The sequence below is a fragment of the Poecilia reticulata genome, linkage group LG10, assembly GCF_000633615.1.
Source record: "Poecilia reticulata strain Guanapo linkage group LG10, Guppy_female_1.0+MT, whole genome shotgun sequence".
NCBI classification, from domain to species: domain Eukaryota; kingdom Metazoa; phylum Chordata; class Actinopteri; order Cyprinodontiformes; family Poeciliidae; genus Poecilia; species Poecilia reticulata.
In genome coordinates this window covers 11,158,298-11,182,524 of record NC_024340.1, presented here as the reverse complement: position 1 = coordinate 11,182,524, position 24,227 = coordinate 11,158,298, and the positions used below count along the sequence as shown (strand labels likewise).

The 24,227-nt window shown below is 39.0% G+C and overlaps 1 protein-coding gene across 4 annotated transcripts in view; it reads right to left on the bottom strand.

The window, feature by feature from the left end:
* Positions 1-24,227, bottom strand: part of unc5a (unc-5 netrin receptor A) — a 171,900-nt gene that overhangs the window by 82,446 nt on the left and 65,227 nt on the right. For all 4 annotated transcript variants that reach the window (XM_008419931.2, XM_008419932.2, XM_008419933.2 and 1 more), the window contains exon 2: positions 4,673-4,888. In XM_008419931.2, coding sequence (XP_008418153.1) covers positions 4,673-4,888 — 216 coding nt within the window. The remainder of the gene's footprint in view (positions 1-4,672; positions 4,889-24,227) is intronic.

Below are 24,227 nucleotides of genomic sequence, written 5' to 3'. Positions count from 1 at the left end.
TATATATTTAGTTCTGTTCATGAACGTCTTGATATCAAACACTATTTGTTGTGACATTCATTAATTTTGATGTTTATGGAAGTATAAATGTAAACAGAAATCACTGTCCTGTAAAAGGTTCAGACTTTGGGGATTTATTTAATACCAGTATATTAAATAGAGTATAATCATATGCCTGGTGCAATAAAGATTAATGTGCCGTTTGTTACTTATTTGTCCTAATCTGCATTGTTAGGATGGATCCATCACTTCATAACCAGTGTCAACCTGTAGAGTATTTTGTTAAAAATCAATCAATATGAACTGGAACTGATCTTTTCCAGTTCAAAAACTAATATACTTACATAATAAACTCTGAACATAATAAACTGCATGGCGAACAAAGGAAATATTTTAAATATCTGCTTGACATTAGGAAACATTTATAATTTAACAAGCCTAAACGAGTAGCCAAATCAAAACTGGAATACTCTACACTAATGAATTTCAAAACATTTCTTTTTTATTATTATTTCTGAAAGCTCTTCTCTCTGTTTTCAAAACAAACAATAAAATTAAAATTTTCTCTCCAAAACAGAGCTTTGAATCACACATCATTTCATCTTGTGAACTGTATGTATCGTTACAGCCCCAGTCTCCATCCTTTAAAATCCCTCTTTCTTAGGGAACGGCGTTGCCCTCGGCCAGATTCTGGAGCGATAAAAGCACTGGTTGCTTGGTAACAGGTACAAGTTTAGAGTCCTGCATGACGGTGATGACCAGGGCGAGAGGACAGACCCTACAAGCCTGTAATGCACATATACATGTTGCTTTTGGGATCGGGGATTGGGACCAAGCTGTCGGCAAACTCCTTGGGGCACGAGTGACATTAAACAGCACGAGTGCCTGAGAGATCGATGCAGGTGCAGCTACACTTTTTGGAGCATCCCGTTTTCTGTAAAGCTGCGCAGGTCTACATATGAAACATTCAGCATCAAAGGCTGTGGAACCACAGAGTGAAGGCGGGAGCTGTGAGGAAGCCTTGAACTTCACAGGGTTTCTAAACATGGAGTCCCTCACTGCTGCGGGGGTCCGTGGCAGCCAGCATGCCAGATTTGTTTCATAGACAAATAAATGCAAACTGCAACAGCTCACACACACACGGCAAATGGGGCATCATCATTAAATGCTGGCAGGGCGATGCTGGGTTTGTAATCTGGTTTTCCCATAAACTCTGCAGTTTATAGCCTGCATCACGTCTTCTTTTATAGGGATAAAACAATTCACAATCTCCATGTCAAAGTAAAAGAGGAGTCTCCAGGATGTCACCCGTCTGATAGCAGCATAAAACCTGGTCTTGCACATAACTTGCCTCCTTATTTGGTCGTAATGAAAAAGTCTGTAGATATGAAGGATAGTAAAGAGAAATTGTGGCAGCTGCATATTTTCAGTTCAACATGGACAGTGACAGAGCTGATATCAGAAGTACTGTAGAAAAAATTACCTAAAATATTGCATATGCATATATACATATAGTATATATACATACAGTATGTAAAATATATATAATCCACTGTGCGTATCAATGCTCATTAGGCATGTTTGGTGTCTGCACATTGTACTCTACCAAATATTGCATCAAAGCAGTCCTTTGCGATCGCACTGTTGCACACATTCACACTGCGATGGTGGTTAAGATTTTATAAATCGTGCACCTCCATTTTATGCTATTTGCATCACTGTCTTCAGCATGTTGATCTTCAGATTTCTGATGTCAAAGACTCAAGTGCATCTTAATTGATGCGCGTGTCTCAATGTCGCCATCACGATTTCAATCCCCAATCTGCATCGGATGTCTAGTGAGATGATTTGAAAGTTACAGATTGTGAGTGACAGAGAGTGGTGAGGAGTCGGGAGGGAGTGAGGAGTATCGACTCTTCACCACGCCGTTTGGACACACCACAAATCCCCAAACAAGACAGGCAGAGAGAGCAAAGTCTTCTTTTTAGCACTTCGACGAGTGTGAATTTTAAAAATTAATCTGAAGCTCAGCTGGCCTTTTAAGACTTCAAGGGGCCACTTTAAAGTTTCTAGAGTGCTTGTATTAGTTTCATTTCGAGATGCTTTTATTTTAATTATCTCTCCTTCCTGTCTTCAGCATTACACTTTCGTTTTCTTTCGTCTGCACATGAAACTAAAAGCCTGCTGTCCATTCACGTTGCTGAAGATCTGCATTAGTGTACGTCTCCATGGGAAAGTTTCCTTTTGTTTCTTCACTCAAGAGCTGATATTCTCATAGAAAACAAAACAGTCAATGGCTCACCATACATTATTGCTTGCTGAAGCTTTAAAACTGTCTGTAGCTCACGAAACCCAAAAGATTTTTTAACAACTTCATTTATATCAGTAACAGTGACAAGGAGGTGGAATTCTTAATAAAAACTACGATGATTCATTTTTATTAGAATTGACTCTGACGCTGTGACATTTCAACATGATCATGCAAACTCATAAACTGCCTTATGTGTGTCACTGTCAACTCCATGGACTCTGTTTTCATCTTTATTTACAGGAGGATGACTCCAAAACAACAACTGAATCAAACCAAGACTTCTCACACAAAAGGTAAAGAGATCAAGCAACAAAAGAGTTGGTGAATGGTAGCAGGGGTCTGGGGCTTGACAACAGGGGTTATTAAAAAGATGGAAGGTGTATTCAGCTCATCTTTCACCCACAGTCGATGTGGCTACACAAAAAGTTACAGAAACTAAACCCTGTTGAAACTGTATCCCATTGCTGTCTGTCTTTGGCAGCATCAGCAAGCTTAGCTGCAGTTCAAAATGCACCTGATGTATCACTGTATGCATAATAGATTATGTTTTTTTTCTCCTTTTGTTTATTTTTGCTTATAAAGTGTTGGCTACATTTATTTGCACCCATTGTAAAGGTGCAAAAATACCTTTAATAAGTCAAATATTGCAGCAGCACAAATTCACACAGAAAATAATTGAAAAATCCAACCTGAAAAATATTTAGTCACCAGAGATAAAGTTATGGGGATTCCATTACCCTTCCTAAAAAAAAAAAAAGTTTTTCATACAGAATTTCTATGAACTTTTTAATTTTCTGCTTCCCTGGTGGTCAAGTATTTTGTATCACACAGCCCAAATTTCTGTAAGCCACTGGTTAGAAGAATGGAAGGGAAACCATATTTGTCTTGCTCCCCATCACAGTGAAGGAAATGCTAAGGGAGATTAAAAAAGAAAAAAAAAAAGAAACAATACTTCAAAGCTCAATGTTGGAGAACTGCATCAAAGAGTGGCCCCTACATCACCATGACAACGCTCAGATCAGTGGTCTTAAACTCCACTTCTAGAGAGGTGATATTCTGTCACTTTTAAATGTGTCCTTGGCTCAACACAGCAGAAGAAAAAAGCTGGATTACCATCACAGCACGTGGTCGGGTTCTACACAGACCTGATAATGACTCGATTATTTGGATCAGGTGTGTTGATGCAGATACATTTCTAAAGGTAGCAGTACACTGGCTCCAATGATTGGAGTTTGAGACGCCTTTGATTCTATTTAGATGCCATTCATTTGTTTGAGGGAAGGACAAAAAAAACAACAAAAAAAAACATTCGGCTTCATTATTAACAAGATAAAAGTTTGAACTCGACCCACCAATATGCCTCTGGTCCACATCAGTCACAAAAACTATGAGATCCCAGAAAGTAAGGATTGTGGAACAGGATGTTGTGGTACAAATCCAAAATGCAGATATTGTGCAAAAGGGTCTAGTCGAAACTTTCTTACTGCGTACGCTTCAAGGTTATGAAATCTAATAGAAGAAAACTAAGCAGAGTCTTTTTGCCAAAGGGCAATACGAGGCATTCACATCGCTAATTGTGCCACTGGTGCTTTTATTAAAACAATTATTTTGTCTCCACAAAATAAATCTACTCATATTTATCAGTGTGAGGTTACATTGGATTAATTTAAAGTCTTGTTTTACACATCTTTACTTTAGTAGGGATGCCGTATAATTTTGCACATAAAATTGAAATAATTTTGTTTTCACATTCATCCCACCTTTCATTCAACATTAAATAAGCTTGAAGAAGATATAAACTTCAGCTGCGTCAAGAGGAAATCCCACAGTTACAATTATTACGTGAAAAGAGGCAAAAAAAAAAAAAAATTAATTGCAAACTTATACTGACAATGTCGCCACAGTTCATATTTGCATATCTGTGTATGCGACCAATCACTCGTCAGGCGGTGAATGGGTGGTTTGAATTTGCAGGTCATTTCTAAATCACTCCACTGCAGTGTTATACATGCTTGTGACACCAATGGGAGAGGCGGAGGGAGACTGCAGCACAACAAAGGGAAAAACAAAACAGGTCTCCAAGGTGATTGTGGAGATTTCTGAGAATGAAACCAATGTGCTTATTATGAGAGTGGCAGGCTAAATAGGCTGGAGGATGAGCCAGGAGTCTGTTGGAGCACAGTAATCGCCGGCAATTTGCCGACCTTAGATTCAGCACACAAACACTTTATATAATGCATCTGATAGATGTTGGTCCGTACCTGACGACTGGAACAAATGATCAAACAAAGTAGGCTGATATTAGTTCAAACTAAGCAGAAATACACAGCATACAAGTAGCAACGGGTAGGTTCTGTGTACCTGTGGCTGGGTCAACAGTCCGCTCAATCAAGTGGTCGTCCTGGTGAACCCATTCTCCGTTGCACTTGAAGTAGATCTGTGTGGCCGGGGTCGAGCGGCAGGACAGGGTCACGGGCTTGTTCTTCACGATGTATTCATCCTCAGGCTCCACCAGGAAGTGAGGCAGGAGGTCTGAGAACGCGGCGGGAAGTGCTGCCGTGGCCGGATGCTCTGAACCTTGGAGAATAAAAGAAGAGAGACAGAAAATGAAATATATTTCCAAGCTTTTGAAGTTGTGTCTGCAAGGTAGACACCGAGCCTATTCCCTGCCTCCTTGTTGTAACTGCTGAGCGAAGATCAAATGCAGAGATTCGGCGTCCTTGGTAAATTTCAGCTCATGCGCACGCATGCGGGACAAGACAGTAGAAGATGGACAGACAAAGAGAAGGAGGAAGACAGATTTGTATGGTGTGGCGTTAGCAGTGACAGCGCTCAGCCTTGTGTGCTCCTGGCTGGGTCGCAGGGGCAGCACAGTCCGTGTCTTCACTTCGGCGCTTAATCACAGCCCTTTTAACATCAGCGCTGATGGACCAGCAGCCATAAATCCTGCCTCAGTGACAAGACTACTTCACACTGTGTTATAGTGCTTTTCTGCCAGGACTCTAACCCGGCCTACATTAAGCGCCGCACAGCAGATAGGACAGAGTCTCAAGATTAAGTCACAGTTAAAACAGCCCACTGACTTAAAATCACTTATCTCCACGTGTTTCTAATTACTTAATTCTCCTGTATGATAAACTCGGCACATGGAGGAAGAAAGGGGACGATACAGCAATGTGGGACAGTACTGAAACCCCCAGAAGTTTTCATGATTTGTTGGGTTACAGCCACAAACCTAAATGTATGTTACTGGGATTTTATGTGACAAACCAACACAAATTGACAATTAATTGGGACGTGAATGGAGTGCTTTTATAATAGTTTCCATTCCTTTAGCACCTCGTTTACTTCATGTATTCTTCACTTAATATTTACACATATTTATTGCTTATTTGCTTTGATTTATTTGTAAGTGTGGATTACTTGGGCTTTTGACATCTGCTGTGAATTTTATGTCGCCTACCCCATTAGAGTTTTGTATTTAAACAGAAAAATATGACAATGTGTTCAATGCTTTTTTTTTCCATATGTATTTACTGCTACTTATTTTCTTTACTCCATACATCTAAATAAGTTTGCAAAGCTCAGTAAGTCGTCTCTACACCTTCTGAGCTGCTTGGAAAATTCACTACAGTCTATGACAGACTTCTGTGCTTCCTAAAAAATGTTTAAAACAAACACATGATGACACAAAAGTGCCTACAGCGCACAGATCCTTCCTCTATGAACACGCTTTCTCTTTCTCTAAACATATTAGCCCTGCTTGAGAGATAGCAAGCGGACACAGAACAGAGCAGAAAAAAGGGAAATAACCTCTTTACGCTGCCGACACACAGGGGAGATCAGTAAATCCCAAAATAAAACCCCTTTAAAAGGAGCGTAATATTAATTTACTGCCCTGAATCCAATATGGCTGACAGGCCAGACATTAACAACCTTCTCCATCACTCCCTGTGCAGCAGGAGAGGAAAAGGAGTCCACATCTCTCATAATGAAACGGCAGCACTCATTCTGACCTTTCTCTCCGCTGTTGCTCCCATGGTCCCTCCCCCACCGAGCTTTTTGTTCCTCCTAAGAGCACGTTGAAGCTTTTGTTGGGGATTACATGAAGTTGTGTTATAAATACCAATCTAGATAAATATGTTATCTGACAGTTTCTTCCCCTCTACACATCACATGTCTTTCTTTCCTTGCATGTTTTTTTTTCCTTCGCTTCACCCTTGTGCTGAGTTGCTAATTCATCAGGATGAGATTCAGAGAGGCGCGCCGGCGCTGCTGTCGCTGAACCCCATTAATGTTTCGTGTACGTGTTTAACTCTTAATGAAAACTAAATGTTCTGTGTCCAATGAACGACATACATCACTCGCTGACACGTTGCCATTTCCCCTGTTTTTCCCCAGCACATTTCCCGTATTGCACACGTTTGCAGAGAAAAACATGGCAGCTCTTCTGCGCGTTACACACAACCGCCTGACATTATTTACTCTGTATGCAAGCGTGTCTCCTGTCTCGTGGTGTCGCGGAAAAGGCCACGGTTTATCATGAATAGTGACTATAATTGCTCTAAAGCGAAGCCAAAACTTTGCTAATAAACAGCGAGGGAGCAGCAGGTCAGGCTGTTTGAAAACGTGTTGGTCCTAATGATGGCAGCTTCTTCTAATGCGTGACTTTCAGCTTTGTGACCACGACTATTAGTTGGCTGAACTGACCTTCCCTCACACATCCCCTCCAAAAAAAAAAACAACAAAAAAAACTCCCTGAACGCTAAAAAGGTGGGCTGATGAAGTCTGTGGGTGAGACCTGCCTCACACCTGCCGGGTTAATCGTTTCTTAAAAGACAGATGATATTCAAGCAAAGAGAGAGAGAGAGAGACAGAGAGAGAGAGACAGAGAGAGAGAGAGAAAATCCCCAACAAGAAGCCCAACGAGTTGCAAGTAAGGCTTGATGTTGTTAACATGCCACTGCTTCTCATTTGCAGGGGTCACAATTGGCATGAACTCCTAACTTTTGATGATGTTTCCAATTTGTATTTGTGTGTGGGTGCATGGGAGTGCACTTCAAAGGAGGTGGGGGGTAAGCCTTCCATTTTATTGCATGTTCTTTAGGTTAATGAGGTTAAATACGTAATTTCTTTGGAGAAGTAAATTATCATTTTATGGGAGGGCATTCCAGTCACGCACTACTTTATGTCAAACTCATAATGAAGGGCTGATGGTGACTAAATTGGCTTAGATTATTGTCACGGCAAAACATACTTCAAAGTCATCCAGCACACAAACACACACGGGGAGTATAAGCCACTTAGCAGACTTCTCGCAGGTCAATGCACACACTAAATAAACATACTGTCGCTCCATAGGCTCTGCATTACATTCCTCTCTGAGTGGGATTGGCTTAGGCCGACATTATGTGTCAAAAACATGCAAGGTCATCGACAGGTCATTGCATACGTGCATAAACAACAAACACTAGAGGCTAAATGTCTCCCTGCCTAATCAGGCAGCCAATGAAAATGATTTATTCAGTGCAATATGCCGGATGTGATGCAGGAAGGCTGCAAACCGTGATGTTCGAAGGAAACGCGGAAGGTTTTCAACTCATATTTGGCTGCAGCTGTTTCTTCAGAGACAATTCAGCTGGCAAAATACACAAATGCACACGCACGTATTTCTAAACACACAGAACATGGATGCACCAGCTGTCAGTGTGCTGAGCCATGATGTCCAGGGCAGATTTCCTGCTGCAAACAGACTCCATGTCTCATCTGTCCAGCTGACCATGTCAACTCCCGAGTCAGGGGCACATCTACAGGAGGAGCATGAAGAGGACGTGATGAAGTGTTTGCGATGCAGGGGAAGAGACAGCTGGATATGCTTCTAAAACCCAAAAATAGAATAATGTAACCGCAGTAGAGCTGGGCGATACGGAGATGAAATGCTATTACAAAGTTTTTTACAATACAAACAATTTTAGCTATGAATCTCCCACAAGCACAAATATTGCTCTAGCACTATGATGTACAAATTACCAGGCTACTTAAAAGAAAATGCTTGTAATTCCCTAACTGTGAAGCATGGGAGTGGCAGCATAATGTTGTGGGAACTTATACCCTTTATGAAATAGATGGCACCATTTTATAGAAAAATTAGAGCAAACTTCTTAAGGAATCAGCTAGGATCTTCTGTCTGTCTTACTTAAAAAGACAACAAACTCATTGTTTTGACATGGCAATCACAAAGTCCTCAACTCTATGGAGAAGCTGTAGGTAGATCTGACAAGGCGTATGCGAACCTGACTTGGTTCTACCAGTTCTGTCAGAAGGAATGGGCCAGAACCTTCTAGAAATGTTCTCCCTAAGTTTTCTGGCATTTAGCAAATAGAATATTGTCTTGGTAATTTTAACTAACCTAAAGTTTGGACTGATTTAACTTCAGTGAGAAAAATGTGTGTTTTTTTATTTTTTTATTTGGTGTATGTAAACATCCGGTAAAAATAATTTCTCAGGATGTGCAAAAGTCTCTGGGTGTGAAAGATTGTCTCTGTCCAAAGTTGGTAGACCACACCTAAAATGACCTGCATCTGTAATTTTCAATACATTAATCAAAATTACAGATGTGGTAGCAACAATCCCATCAGTCATAATTTCATAACATAACACATTATCAATTTATTGAATGTGTCAGGGGGAAAATACCATACACAGCAACAGTAACAAGCCACTTACTTTTTCCATTTAAGGATAACTAACTGTTATCCAAATGATTAAACATTACCATGCCTAAACCATGAAGTATTTAAAAAAAAATTATTTTCAGAAKTGTTTTTGCACTTAATCTTTCATATTTTTGAGCTGTATTATCTCCAACTGATTTTTTTTGTACACACCAATCTCAATTCTCACTTTAAAACCACATTCCACATACATATGCTCTTTTATCCTCCACTACTGCTTGCTGTCAACATGTCTTATCACCATCTGTAAAACGTGCATGTATTTTATTTATTTATTTATTTTTTTAATTTCACCCCTATCTGCTTGTAAAACAAAATTGCAAAACGCACTGCTGTTACAGCACGGGCATATCAGCAGGGTAGAAAATCTTAGCCGGCGAGGAAATATAACTCTCTTTTGTGTTTCTCCCTCACGGCATCAACACATCATGTGCCCTTTGGAGCCAATTACAATTTTTTTTTAAACAACATCATGTCCCTGAAGGAAGGCATCATTGAGCAATCACTGGGCGTAATTTACATCACAATGATGAACGGCAGCTGTAACAAGTGCTTTATGACACCATCAGTCCTTACGATGTTCCCCGAAATTAATTCAATTAAAGTTACCAGCCAGAGTATTAAACAATTTCAAGTTTAGCGGCCATTAACGGGCAGAGATTTCTCATCCGCTGATGTTGATGTTTTTCCTCTAAATCCTTCGCTTTGTTCGAGTGGTTTTCATGCTTGATTTTAAAGCACTCACTGTCTTTATTCAGTAATCAATCCAAGTCTGATGTTTGTGCATAATGGTTCCAGGAACGGCAGCAATTTTCAAACATTCTTGGAAATACCATCCATAAACCAGTGACAACATTTATACAGGGAGTTATCAAACACACAAAATGAAGTGGAATTGGATGTGCAAGAGGGAGAAAAAGCTCCATCCACCTTCATATATAAACTGAAGAGTGGCTAACTGATTTATGTTTGTCCCCAAGATGACAAATATTTACCCCTCCGCATGTCTGCAGTTCAGAGTACATTTTTCATTGAGACAACCATGCTTCAGCAAGCACTCCTTCACAGGCCACAGACACTAGTTCTGTGTCAAACACACACACACACACACACATACGTAGAATCCAAAAACACGAGCACACACGTTTCCAAAACACGATAAAAATAACAACAAAAAAAATGCAAGAATGCAAATGAGGAAAAATGCTCAGAAACAGATTTGTTATATTTTCAGTTAAAGGAAGCCAGGGAGTTACGCGAGCAAAGAGAATCTGCGAACATCACGGGTCATTAATACCGAACTAGAAAACGATCAGTTACTGTCACCGGCTGCTGCGTTCATAGCTACACGTAGAACACACTGCATTTCATAAACATGTGGGAGAACTGGCGGCAATGGCAACGCGAACCTTATCAGGTCATATTTGCATCTGATGGACGTAGACACTTAAAAAAAAAAAAGAGAAATCTATTGATTCAAGGACAGAAGGAGAAGCAAGGCCTTGGAGAATGTTGGTGAGTATGTAAATCGGTCTCGCATGCTAAATGACTTTATTGCTACCCTCTCCTATTTAATTGAGTACAAAACTGGCTGCTGTCTTACTGCAGGAGAGTGCATCTGTTTGCATTTATTCCTTCTTGGCAAAACTCCAAAAGCATTCCTGAGATCGGTTGAATGCACTCATGAACCTTTGTGGAAATGTTCAAATGCCACTTCACCAAACGGTTAGCGCTTTAAAAAAACATAAAAAATTTGAAGTGGTTTTTTACATGATGTCACTAATCAGTTTGTCAAAGAAAACAAAAAAGTTGAGAGTCAGCTTGTGCAAATACGGCAAACATCAACACAATTAATGAGCCTTGCACCTTCAAACAGGAGCTTACACGTTTGCTTTTTTCCGGTTTGTTGATTCCTGTTTATTAATTTTTCCTGTCATCTGTTTGAAGATCCGCCTCAGTGGCGGGAAGAGGGTTGGGGGGGGGGGAACCATGCGTCGCCGTTTACCACCGGCGCCGGGACGACACTCTGCGACACCTTAGCTTTCAGCTCGCTTTCAAGTCGGCGCCGTGTTGAAAGACACGTTTGCCTTGAACCCTACGAGAYCATTTTAAGTCCCTGTCAGTGTAAAAGAGCTGACATTTTGGGAGCGCAAGTGAGATGCATGTTTGTGTGGGAAAAGTGTTTGTGTGAACACACAGCTCAGAGTGATTCTTCCAGATGAACAGCTGAGAACCTAAATCTGTGCCCAACAACCAAGAGTGCGAGACAAATTTATCATTGTGTTTTCTTAATGGCTGCGTGGTCAAACGTGTGATTCTGAAGCGACGGTCCTATTCTTGGAGGAGTCATTAGCAGTGTTGACTACGAGTCTAAATTGGAAGAAATATTCATATTCATCACTCAAGTCCTACAGCTGACGCTTTGTCCCCCTCTCAGCCCCAGATGTTTCTGCAGACAGTCAAGCTTTGGGGCTAAACCAGCGTTTTCAACAATTAGTTCTGTGCATAGGGGGCTTAATCGCCGGCTGTGACTTTCAAATAAACTCATTAGGCTGCTCTATAAATTCAGTCATTAGCCAAACTACATACTGTATATTCTTTCTTTTATAACAAAGTTTAGGGAAGAATGTGTAATACCAGACCCATAGAGCAATGTTTTCAACCCACAAAGAATAAAAGTGAGCATTTAAGGGTAAAAATGTCAGCGGTGAGTCATCGTGCCTTTCAGAAAAACAAAAAAAATATAAAATTTGAATCACAATTATGTAGTTTACTGAGGAAAATATTCWGAAAGTTTGCATCTCAGAGTTGACCACACATTTCCTGTCAGAGCACTTACAGCAGTCTGTTTGTGTGGGATTGGATGAACTAATTAAAAATATAATGTGCGTCGTTACCAGGCAGATATGTATATGCAGCAGTCTGTGGAGTATTCAGCAAACGTGCTTGTTCAGGACGAGAGATTTCTGCAAAGTCAGCGACTCAAGGTAAAACAACTGGGCTTTCTTGGATGCATTATTCTTCACCAACTAGCAATGACTGCATTAATTCACATAATTACGATAGAAGCGGCCTTCACAGAACAGCTGGATTTACGAGGAGATTAAATTAGACACAGGTGGGCTGCCTTTTCTAATTAGGTTACTTCTGAAGGGAATCGGCTGCACTAGATTTTATTTAGGGACGTCGGAGTAAAGGTGGCTAAATGCAAAGATTTCTAAAACTCTCTGTGACTGTGCATCCATCTATTTCCGGTGTACTAAGAATATGAAAAAGCTCAAAGCATATTTATACTTCAACAAACAGAATATATTCAATATCCTCGACAAAATAAAAATGTCCAAATTGATGACGCTTTTTGAACGAAACATGGCTGCAGAATGTTCTAGAAAATAGAAAAAAAAGAAAAACAAACATTTGCAAATATTTCCAGACACAAGAAGCACATTATGTAGCTTACACATAAAACATAAAAGACTGTGCTTTTGCTAGCATTTCAGTAGAAATCTTCAGAAAATCACCTGGTCGACTTCAGTGGTGAATGTTTTTTTTCTTCTTTTTTTTTTTTTCCAGAGATTTAAACACATCTGACTTAATAACTGCAAGCAAGCCTCAAAGGAGCTGCAGACATACAGAGCTGAGCGGGACAGGCGCAGGCTCAGACGCTGCTATCCGAGGCATGCACGCACTTCTGGATTTGTCGTCCCTTTACGGCTAGCCTGAAACAAGGTTATCCATACACAAGTTGATTATGAAGCTCACAGCAGGCAGAGGAGGAAACAGTAGCAGTCAGTAACGTGGACAGAAATAAAGAAAAATCCTTACATTTTTAAAGAAGAGGTCTAAAACTCATAATAGAAGGAGAAAGAGGTAAAGATCCTATTTAGATTRGCAAATTAATCCTTTTATCAATAACAGATGAACATAAAAGTACAATAAATTTGCACAAATACTGTAGAAGACTTGGCTGCTGGAATAATCTGATGAGGAGGAAAAATTGATCCAACGAAAGAACAGAATTCCAGTTAATTAGGTTAAATGTATCAGAACATGATTTAATCAGGTCTTTATGAGAGTTTATGATGGAATAATGATTATAGAAATGGATGAGAAACAGTCGATATAACAGATTTTTAAAATGGCTTGCTCACGATGCTGTTTGTTCACTAATATTCACTAACAAACCTCAGAGGTTTTCACAGAACATATGAACTTATAACTTAGGCGACTCCTGAAACTAGCTTTTATCGAAAGAATCGGGGGAAAATATAGAAACTGCAGTTTCTATTTTTCCCATCTGCAAAATTTTTAAAACCATTTATTATCTGAAACATCACAATTACACGTTACTTTGCGTTTCTCTACAAAAGATAAAAATAAATTACTAATAATTGTAAATCCTTCCTTTCGCTATAGCTTTACTTACTATTAAGTGAAATTACAAATTATGGATTAAAAACACATTTTCATACGGCATCTCTAATTTTACAAAAAGCCTTATTTTTAAGGTTTGCATCAACTCGACATGCCATGTGTCCCCTGAGCGCTGGGAAACGACACAACAAATGCAAAGGACCTAACTGCCTGTGTCTGCAGAAACCCCTTAAAAAAATCCCTCCTTCTCAAAGGGTTTCTGACACGAACCATTGTTACTGAGCCCAGTGACACTCATCAGCCACCTCTAACTGCCTGTTCCTTCTCCTCTTYCTCCTCGTGTCAGTGTGTACCATCCTCCTCGCAAGGATCTGGGTAGAAACAAATGGAGGATGACTTGAACTATCTAATTAGTGTGACAGAGCTCAGAGGCTTTGCAGCGTATGACAGAGAGTTAGAACACAACACAAAGGTATAATGCATAACAAGGCTGGGAGAAAGCATCACCTGTTCAACTCTAATAACCGGAAAGAAAAGCCAGCACCAAGTTTCTGCAGGTAATTTACCAGGCTAGTAGTTCTTAGAAGGGACTCCCAATAAGACTTAACTTACAGCCCACCATTAAAATATCAGACAAGTGTTTCAGTCGTCCCCCTCCAAAAAAAAAAAAAAAAGAAAAAAGAAATTTAAAGGATTCTTTTAATGAGACAGAGAACAACTGAGAAATGAATTTAAACTTGCAATTGAATGAATTTTCTACTTAAAGAAGTATTGCTCTCACTGTACAAACAGTATTTAGTTTGCCTATCCTTGCTGCCACTGGCTCTCAGGTAAGTATGTACAGCTGTGGAAAAAAAAAATTAAGAAACCACTTAAAGTGATCAGTTTCTCTGATTTTACTTTTTATATGTTTGGGTAAAATTAACATCGTTCTTTTATTCTACAAGCTACTGAAAACATGTCTCCGAAATTCCGAGCAAAAGATTTTATATTTATTTGCAGAAAATGAGAAATGGTCAAAATAAGTGCTTTCAGACCTCAAATAATGCAAAGGAAACAAGTTCACACTTGTTTAGAAACGACAGCACTAATGTTTTAACTCAAGTTAATAGTTCAGAAATCCACATTTGGTGGAAAAAAACATGAAAGTTTCATTTTCAACAAGTTTAAAGCTTGCTTAAATTAAGCATAATGAGATCTCAGGTCATTATTTTGTAACACAGGATATTAAAATACCACAACATTTATAAGTGAAGAATGTAAAAAAAAAAACAATCCTGTTGTATTTTTTGTAGAAAAAAAATACATTTTTGTCTAGTTTTTCTACAACAACACAAAGTTTTGATGACTATCAATCTGATTTTTGTAAAACACTTTCAACAGAAGCTGTTTTACATAAAGTGTCCAGACATGATAATGGACAAACACTTGGGATTTTTACAGTTAGTGTTAGATGCTGTCGATCATACCATCCAAATGAACTGACTTTGTAATTTGGAGGGGATTGGAGCAGAGTCCACAATTTCAAAAAGAAGCTTTAGTATTTGATAAACCACAACATGCAGGATTCTACTCATCTAATATTTTGGGCACCTCAGGGCTCTGTAGTGGCCCCACTTTTGGTTTTACTACATATTTGCCTGCTTGGACAAATCAATAACAGATTTAAAAATGCTTCTAATCGCTTTTATGCATACCACATCCAGATCCCATAAACTGCCTAAATTAATGGAGTCCCTAAAATAAACTCCACACTGGGTAAAAATGAACTTCCTCCACAGAAGCTGAGAAAAAGTCAAGTGTCTGATCATTGACCAAGAAAGCAAATAGAAAGCAAATAGATTTGACTTTTAAACTCAGCTATTAAGCGCAGCCTAAGGAATCTAGGATTTCCGTGTCTCTTGAAAGTTACAAAGTCTTTTACTCCTTCAGACTTCTACTGCACGTTCTCCCCTTTTTTCTGCTTGTTATTCTCATTTTGTTGTGGCACTTGAACAACAAAATGAGAAACTGAATAAGTCATATCACTCATGTTTTAATATCTCTTATAGTTGTTCCCTGCCTATTTTAGCATTAATTTAAAATTTCTGACTTGAATTTTTAGGGTCCTTCGTGGTCAAGCTTCTCATATTACTGAATTATTAAAGCCTCATACTTCCACTTGAGCCCTCAGGTTCTCAAACCAAACTCTACTCTTAGTCCCATGAAAAAGATAAAAAAAAACTTGAGGGGATTGCTCTCCCCTGACTTTCGTTCCTCAACTCTGGTACTTTAGGGAGTTTCAAGTGCAATTGATCATTTCTCGTTTAGACTCTAAAATATCAGGACTGATCAAGCCAACAATTAATAATACTACACTGAACAAAGGCTTCCTAATATACAGTTTCATGTTAATTAAACTTTTGTCGAGGAGTAAATTCAGTGGGGGTTTTTTGGCATTAGGACCATTTTAGCTTGAAAAAGTCATGTAAACTTTGGACTGATTAATTATAGATTGATAAGAGACACAGTTTGTGATTAGCTTAGAAGTACTCTAGTTGATAAAAAAGAGACAAATAAATTAGGATTCTTGTAAATTTCATATTGTGTGTCCTCATGAGTCGTGGAAACAAATATTTGGTCATGTTTTAACATTTAATATAATGCCAGTCAATATTAGTTTTAATAGCAGCTATATCTTCTCTATTTGGGTCAATAAAAACAGCAGTGAAAACAGCGTGGCTCATTTTGAAACTTTTCCAACTAGTTTCATCAGCTGTGTTTATGAATAGCAGGCCAAATGAAGGTGCCCTTTGAAAAGCCTAAAATCATGTTTCTGTGTTATTTTAAAATTCTCATTTGTGTTAAGTAAAAAAAAAAGACAGGTTTTTATTGAAAGGCTGCCTTCACTGTAAAGCTGTGCTTTTCGTGATAATTTTAGCGATAATCCCTAAACGCAGGACGGGAAAAACGGCATGAATCACTTACAGTCTGGTCTGCATAAAGTATTTAATTTAAAAGCTCTCAATCAATAAGATCTTCTTTGAATTTCTTTATCGAGCCATATCTAATTTCCTATCATGATATTTCCCTTCAATATTCAAAGCTCTCTTTAGTTGTACGCCTACACGTAACCGCTTTTACATATTAATAAAGTCAGAAAGCATAGTATTTTTGCTTAATCCAACTTTAATTTTTTCTTCTCTGTTTACCTTTTTATGTGGCTGTATTGTGAGACATGTAATAAACAATGAATTTTTTTTTAGGCATCAGATAAACATTTTTAAAAATGCTGTAAAGTCAACAGGAATAACTTATTTGGTATCACAAATACCTGAACTCAATGCTGCCCAATAAAACTGAAATATTTTATCTGAAGCATAAACAGGACAGCCAGTATGATCCTTTTATCTACGTAGTTGATGCAACAATAAGCCTTTTGCACTGTGACCACACAGATATGTTGCTAATGTTAGAGGCAAAGTCCAATGAAGTCCCCCGCCTCTGTAAGCCACGAGGTTGAAAAGAATAATGAATGTTGTAAGAGAAAGACAYGCAGAAGTGTAGGAAGAGCACAATCCAAAGACAAATGTTTGTTCCACAGCGACATGTGTGCACAAGATGCAAAGCCTTCAATTCGGAGGCTGTGGACCTGAAAGAGAAATATGACTGAGAATTATGTAGATAAGTGTGAACCTGTCTAGAAATGAAAGGCAGAGCTGGTTATCTGATGTGACTTTCCCTCCAAAGCATAACCAAAGCACATCTCAACTCCACGCGTGTTTAGGGTATCAGTCCTAGGCAGCACAAGCATGAAGAGTGGGAAACTCATTTCAACCTGAACAGCTTTTTGATTATTTTTCAAGTTTTTCCCCTCCCCCCCCCATCTCTCTCTTTCTTCCTCTACCTCTTTCCAGTCCTCTTAACATAAAAACCACAAGCAAAGACACACCAGTGGCTCTGGCTCAGCAGCGCATGAATACAAATCGGTTTTGGAGGAAGCGTCGCTTTCAATGCACAAATCACATCGTCTCCTACATCTTAGATTAAGCTACCTTTACAAAATGAATAAATTTTCTCAGCCAATTAAACAAGGTTTGCTTTGATTTGAAATACTAACTTTGGTGACTAAAATGAGGCCGAGAGTGTGTGAGTGCCGCGTGTGCACGTGAACGTGCCACATGTCACATGTCACATGTCACGTTCACACCAGCAAGTGGGAAAAACACAGATCCAGATGAACCGCGGTCAAAATCAGACAGCTTAACCTTCTCACTTTAACGAATGTCGTTCTAAATAAGAATGACTCATGTCATTTGGCCTTTATCTGTGCTTTGGTAATCACACTTATAATATGCACACAGCTCCATTGACAGCTATGTGTATTAAGAACGATGTACGCCAACTTTGGGGACATGCTCTGCCCACCGACATCTGCTTAATAATAATAATGATGGAAGCTGATGTGCAGTCACTGAAGACGTCAACAAGGAGAAAATCACAGAAACAACACAAACGGAAAAGAAATGGTAAATTAGAAACAGGAACTGAGCATTAGATCCTGTTCCAAAAATTGTTTACTTGTTTTCCCATCAGACTTTAATTTCCTCTGCATTAGCAGCAGTGGAGCCTGTATAAAGCAGAGCTAAAGAGAAGGTAACCCAGCTGAGCACGGCGCTTGCTCTGCTTTAACCCTGCAGATCAGACGTGATGTAATGGGATTTAAGCTACTTCAGGCCTGGACTGCTGATGCCTRCACAATTTAATTTCCTACACYCTGTGCCACACAACGATTTGTCTTATTAAAAATCGTATTATTTTAACTCGTCAACTYGCCTTTAACACATAAAGACACGCAGCACCCTACACCYGGGAGCCGGCACAACCAGAACCTGGCACATGTCTTAGTGCCTCGAAATTATGCAGTTTTTCAAACYCAGGAATSATGAATTGAAAAGTTAATCTAACTTTTAGGAATATACGGTGTGAATCTCATTCTAAAATGAACGACGCATGTTTAGAGTACTGACGTAACGTCTTACTAAGCACAACTCAAAGGTTTTATCATTTCTTTTTTTTTCTCATGCTCTCTGCTTTGCTACAGGACGTCTTCTTCACTCCAGCTAAAATCTTTCATTTYGCCTTACTGTGTCCTGAGTCAGAAAGTTTTGGCTTACACTGATTTAACATTTTTCCTAAACTAAAATGCGATGTAATGTTCATGGCATGTCATGCAAAGTGAATGAAAGGAGCTTGAAAGGAGTGAATGAAAGGAATTTTGTCCACCATTACTGGACAAAATTGATCTAGAATACATAGAAAAGTAATTACAGGACTATTATTATTACATTAGATAGAAAAACCCTAAAACTATGACATTAGGGCCTATTCTAATGAAATTATAATTAATAAACACAGACTTTGTTTGTTACTCCGTTTCTCTCCATGCAACATGACCCTTTCACTCTGAACATTCTGAGCTTTGATAGTTTGYGTTTTGCGGACATGTGTCGTCAACCCTCTGAATCTGAACCGRTTCTAAACAGGGAGGTGCGGAAAGGCCACAACTAGCCGCCCTCYTTTAGAAAACCTTGGCTTTGTTTTGACCGGCTGGCTTCACACGTTTGTGTGACATTTTGAAGTGCAGGTACGATGAAGGCACTGCAAAAACAACACAAGTTGTCTTAATTATTTATTGTTCCATAAATTTTTCACTGTACAACGCTTCTAGCAATGTTTTTAAATAGAAATCCTGGGTTGTTAAAAATGATTACGATCGTCAGTGTTGTTGTGCTCATTTCAAGCGGGATTGGAAAACATTATTGTTATTATTCGCTTTATTTAATGGGGACAAAATTTGCTCCTAAGACTAATTTTCAAAATACAGATTAACCGATTTAATTAAACACATATTCAGGTGGCTCACTATATAGTTCAGATACATATAGAAAATGAAGAACTTGCCAACTTTCGGCCTACTCATTCTCCACAATTCTGTTTTYATAGCTCTGATTAGGGAGCTCTTGCAACTTGCTCTTGATGCATATAGCTTTTGATTTCTGAGAAATATGAAGTGGATATTCTGCAAAGTATGAAATGTCTTTCAGAGCTGTAAAGAAAAAAGTACATCACCTGTTTCGAAGGTTCGATTCAAGAGCTGATCTCAGATTTCTGAGATTTGTTATTTTAGTTTTTCTGTGTTCAAACTAAAATTTATCTCATGTTTAAAGTCTGTGTTGATAAGCAGTGTATGAGTAACGGGTGTGCACAGGKGTGCAGAACGTGTACTACGTGTTGCCGGCATGGTTACTTGGAGTGTGCCAGCTGAAGATATTTAAAGCTCTGTCATTATTTGTGCAGAAAACTCGAATGACCTTTGAAAATGTAATCTTGCTGAGCCTGTGAACTGCTTGTTTTAAAACACCAAAATCCAAAAATCATTTGCTGTTCAGTGTGCAAAAAAGACAAGATGTAATAACATTTCTACAGTTTAGCCTGCAAAGCAGGAATGAACACACAAGTATCTCTTAGGGRGGGAGAAGGGGAAGATTTGCTCAAAGAGAAAGTCCATTTCTCTGCAGTCAGTAAAGTGAATATTGTATTCCTTTTCAGTCCAGAACAACCAAATCTGTTATATTGTATTTAAGTCATGGTCAACATGACAAACCCTTCTGTTCATCATCGTAACACAAAGGTTGAGTCAGCTGACGCAGAAGCAAAGTGAATTTAAGATCACAGCTTTGTTTTTCTCCTCTCACTCACATTTACAGACACACTTTCGCAAACTCTATAAACTGTCCCCTTTAAGGTCATCTTTTAGAGACTAGTGCCTTTCAATCTGTCATATTCACATTGCGAATGCAATAAAAGGGAAAAACCAACAAGTCTGCTTTGTTATTATCGTGTTTGTGCTCAGCAAACTCAACCTTTTYTCCCCCCAGTTCCCACCGCAGGTACAACAGCAGCTGCTAGAGCTTTTTTCTTCCTTYTCTGCTTTCTCCAAATCCATAAAGAGCCTTGATGGCCACGCTCTACATTACAGAGACAGAAATTGCCYCMAMATCCAACCCAATAATGTGCATGAACAATAGCAAAGCATTAGGTGACTGGCAATAAATATCTGAAAAGAGGCACTTTGCTCCTGGAAAATATACCAATAGATTTCAACCTATGAAGATAGTGGACTAATCTTATCAGGGCTGTCGAGCGGCGCTCATAAAACTGAAAAATGGCGTAAAGTGCTGCAATTGCAAGACAGATCATTATCAAAATTAATAAGAACACCTTTTTTTTATATAAATTGAGTCTGCATGTCGGCTTGTTCTTTTCTTGAGAGTGGAGCAGAAAATAGAGTCCTGGAGACTTACTGCAATTAGGGCTTTTCTTGTTTGACTGTAAAACTACCTGGAAAATGGAAGTCTTAAACTATAGGCTCACTCCGAGAGCATTTGAATGTCATTTGGATAATGGATCCGTATTCAGGGTTTCTTTGAGGTGATGCTTTGAATGCAAGGCAGGTGTCGGCACAGAAAGGCCACGTTTGAACGAACCATCCTGTCAATTTGGTTTTAATGACAATTCAGTTTCCAAGAAGGGGAAATGTTAGTCATAGTAAATCTAGCACGACAGGCCTGATTTCACTGGAACATTTCCTTTCTTTAAATGACGAGCCAATTCCTCCAAGACGGCAGGATATGGTTTAACTTTCAGGTGAATGAGAGCCAAGCACTGCTGGTCATTTTCAAAAGAACAGGAGAAAAGACAGGCTCCGAAACACCTAGGAATTAGAAAATACATATTAATAATCCTGCAGCAAGTTCTGAATCCAAATGTGAACTCAACAATGAATTTGGATTTTTTTAAACTATCTGTTATCRAGCTTCAATTCAAAAATGTAAATGTCTTTCCTCTCCAGCTCCCTAAATTAAATAACAGAGATGTTGCTCAGCCTTCGCAGGTGAAAGAATCAATTAGGGAGAATCTAATAGCCAAGCTCTCTCAAGTAATAACTTCATTTCGGCGCTGCCCTGTGAGACACAAACAAATTTCAAACGAGACAATGAAAACAATCAACAAATTAAGCCAGAAAAACAAGCTACTAAAGCAAATAAGGGCTACAGAAAAACACTATTTTATAAAGGTTAAAAAACAGCGAGATCTGAAACAGAGACAAGCTGAGACTGTACCTCAGAGGAGCAGAGGTGCTGCCAGTCTACAGCGAGTGCAAATTAACTCGTACAGAGTGGATGAAATTATTTGAAAGTGGTCACTAAGAAGACATAGCAATTGTGTATTAAGAGTACATTGTGTCCCTACAATATTTGTTAGGTTAGACTCTGAAACAAACAGTCTGTGTTGTTTAATTTAATGAATACCAAAGTCTGCATTCTGCACATTAAACCATCACATTTCCAGTCTTCTGCTTCTAAATACAAACCAACACTTTATTATAACAAAATAGAAGGAGCGGCAGAAAAGCACGGAGCACAGAAGAAAGATATTTCAGACAGAATTATGTTGAACAGATAGCACTGTCATGTTATTTTTGTAAATTCTAAGATCTTCTGTAACAAAAAAGACATGATTGTCAAAGCAGCCCTGTATATAAAAGCTAGCTGTATCCATGGCTCACATCTTTGCAATCAGAAGGTTTTTTTTTTTTCCCCTTCTCTCTAAATCTCATGAAGAAAAATGAACAGTGGCAGCGCATGAAATTCTGTAATTAAAGCCAGATTAGTAATAATGCTCTGATTGTAGTCATGTCTGCTCTGCATATATTTAGTTTCCAGGTGGTGATTATGATTTACTGATTATGTGGTATTATTAACCAAAAAATAAAATAAAAAAAATTAGCACATGAAAAGGAAAAAATACATTTAAATATAATTTAAGTCACATTTCTTGCAGCAACAATACTAGCATAACATTTGTATGCCGAGGGTTTACCTTCTCCCCCTAACAAAGCTTCARTGAGACTATTTGCCTCCAGACCAGYAGATCTGSAGAGTGAATCTGAAAACAACAAATGTACCATGAGAGCTGGTAATAAATGACACAACCTCCCTGAATCAATGAGTTGAGGAAAATGCTTCTGTTCAGCAGTTATAAATGGTTGTCACTGTGTAAAACGCCAACTTTCTTCTATGCGGTGAAGGATCGGAGCAGTATGTCCAGTGGCAATCCCAACAACCCCTGCCCACATTCCTTTTCAGAGGAAAGACAGATTTCATTTCCTCCCCCCATCACCTCTACTAGAGGCTCAGGCCCATGACATCTGCGAGGCGACTGTGGTTTAAGTTCTCTCCCTGTCACATTCTGGTCCACTGATGTGTAGTGACTGGGGGGGAAGTCATAACAACTCCCAATTTCAGTTTTCCGGAAGCCATGTGGAAGAACGTGCTCTGGTTAGGAGATACCAGAGTGAAACTTTCTGGCTTACACACAAAACACCATGTGTGGCAATAAACCAACACTCCTGCAACAGACGTGAAGCTGTCACCTATAAGCAGGTCAATAACAATAAATGTACAGACAGAACTACAACGGAAAGGTTTAGGGAAAATATTTATGTGCTAAAATGGCACAGTTAAAGTCCAGACATAAATCCAAATGAAAATCCGTGGATGTAAGACTTGAAAATGCTTTCCTGATGCTTACCATTCAGAGACAGAYCATGAAAGAGTGACACTGCGTTTTACAATGTGGTGAGTCAGAGGAAACTGTAAACAAATCAATGTTCTTTTACCTTTGCTTTAAAATGTCAGTTCTTTTATTGTCAATAATATAAAATCCCAATAAGTTACGATAAAGTTTGTGATTGCAATGTGGCAATACTTGTATTAAGGCATGGTGCACCACCTTCACTGAGCGTCCTGCAACACTATAATCCCCCGCCCTCTAACTAAATCAGCATAAGAGCATTTAATTGACTCGAGAAAAGCTGCTGATGGCGAGAAAAGTTGACTCCAGGAAAGTGAGGTAATTTAAGACTTGATTACATCTGAGAAGCTAATTCTAGGATTTAAGATTCAGTGGGACTTGATAGAATGGTTTATACAACTGCATTCAGAGGAGTTAACAATCTACTCTTAAGCACCACAAATTGCACGCTGCTTTGTTTGATACCGATTGATGATTGTAGTAAAAAGAATTCAATGGTGATTACTTTAAGTGCATGAAAATAAACAAAAGGTCACTGTAAATACACGCACGAGCAATTCAAACTCATCAAATAAAGTCGGAAGCAATAAAAAAAAAAAGCAAACGAGAAAATCACACGTTTCCTGCTATTTAAATACAAGCTAGCRGATAAGTCAACAAGATGGGAGCCATGGGGAGAATCTACCTACCCTGTTGAGAAGGATGACGGAGACGCCCTTTTCAAAGTTTGAGCCCATGAACCTCTGAAAGGTCTGTTCATGCCCCTGCCGGCATGAATAATCACCCCCCCAGCTCCTCTGTAATGTGCTGCGGATGATGTATTGGGCTACATTTATTACTCCTTCGCTTCCACCTGGCTGGGAGCGGCAAGTCCTCCATTAATAAAATAAAATAAAATGAAAAAAATAAAAATAAAAAATCCGACTGCTACGAGATTTCTCCACAACCCACCGTAACTGCAGGCTTAGATCCACTATTAAAACTGTGTGACCTAATTGGAAGAAATTAAGAGTCATTAAGTCATTTTCCCTGAAACGAAGCATGATATACACTTCTCTTTGTTTCCACCAACCTGAATCTAAAGCAGCTCCGGGCAGGCTGCACTGCTGGTGCCTTTGCTGGTTATTCATTTCACAATCTGGTACCAGTTCAAAAAACAACCAGCCTTA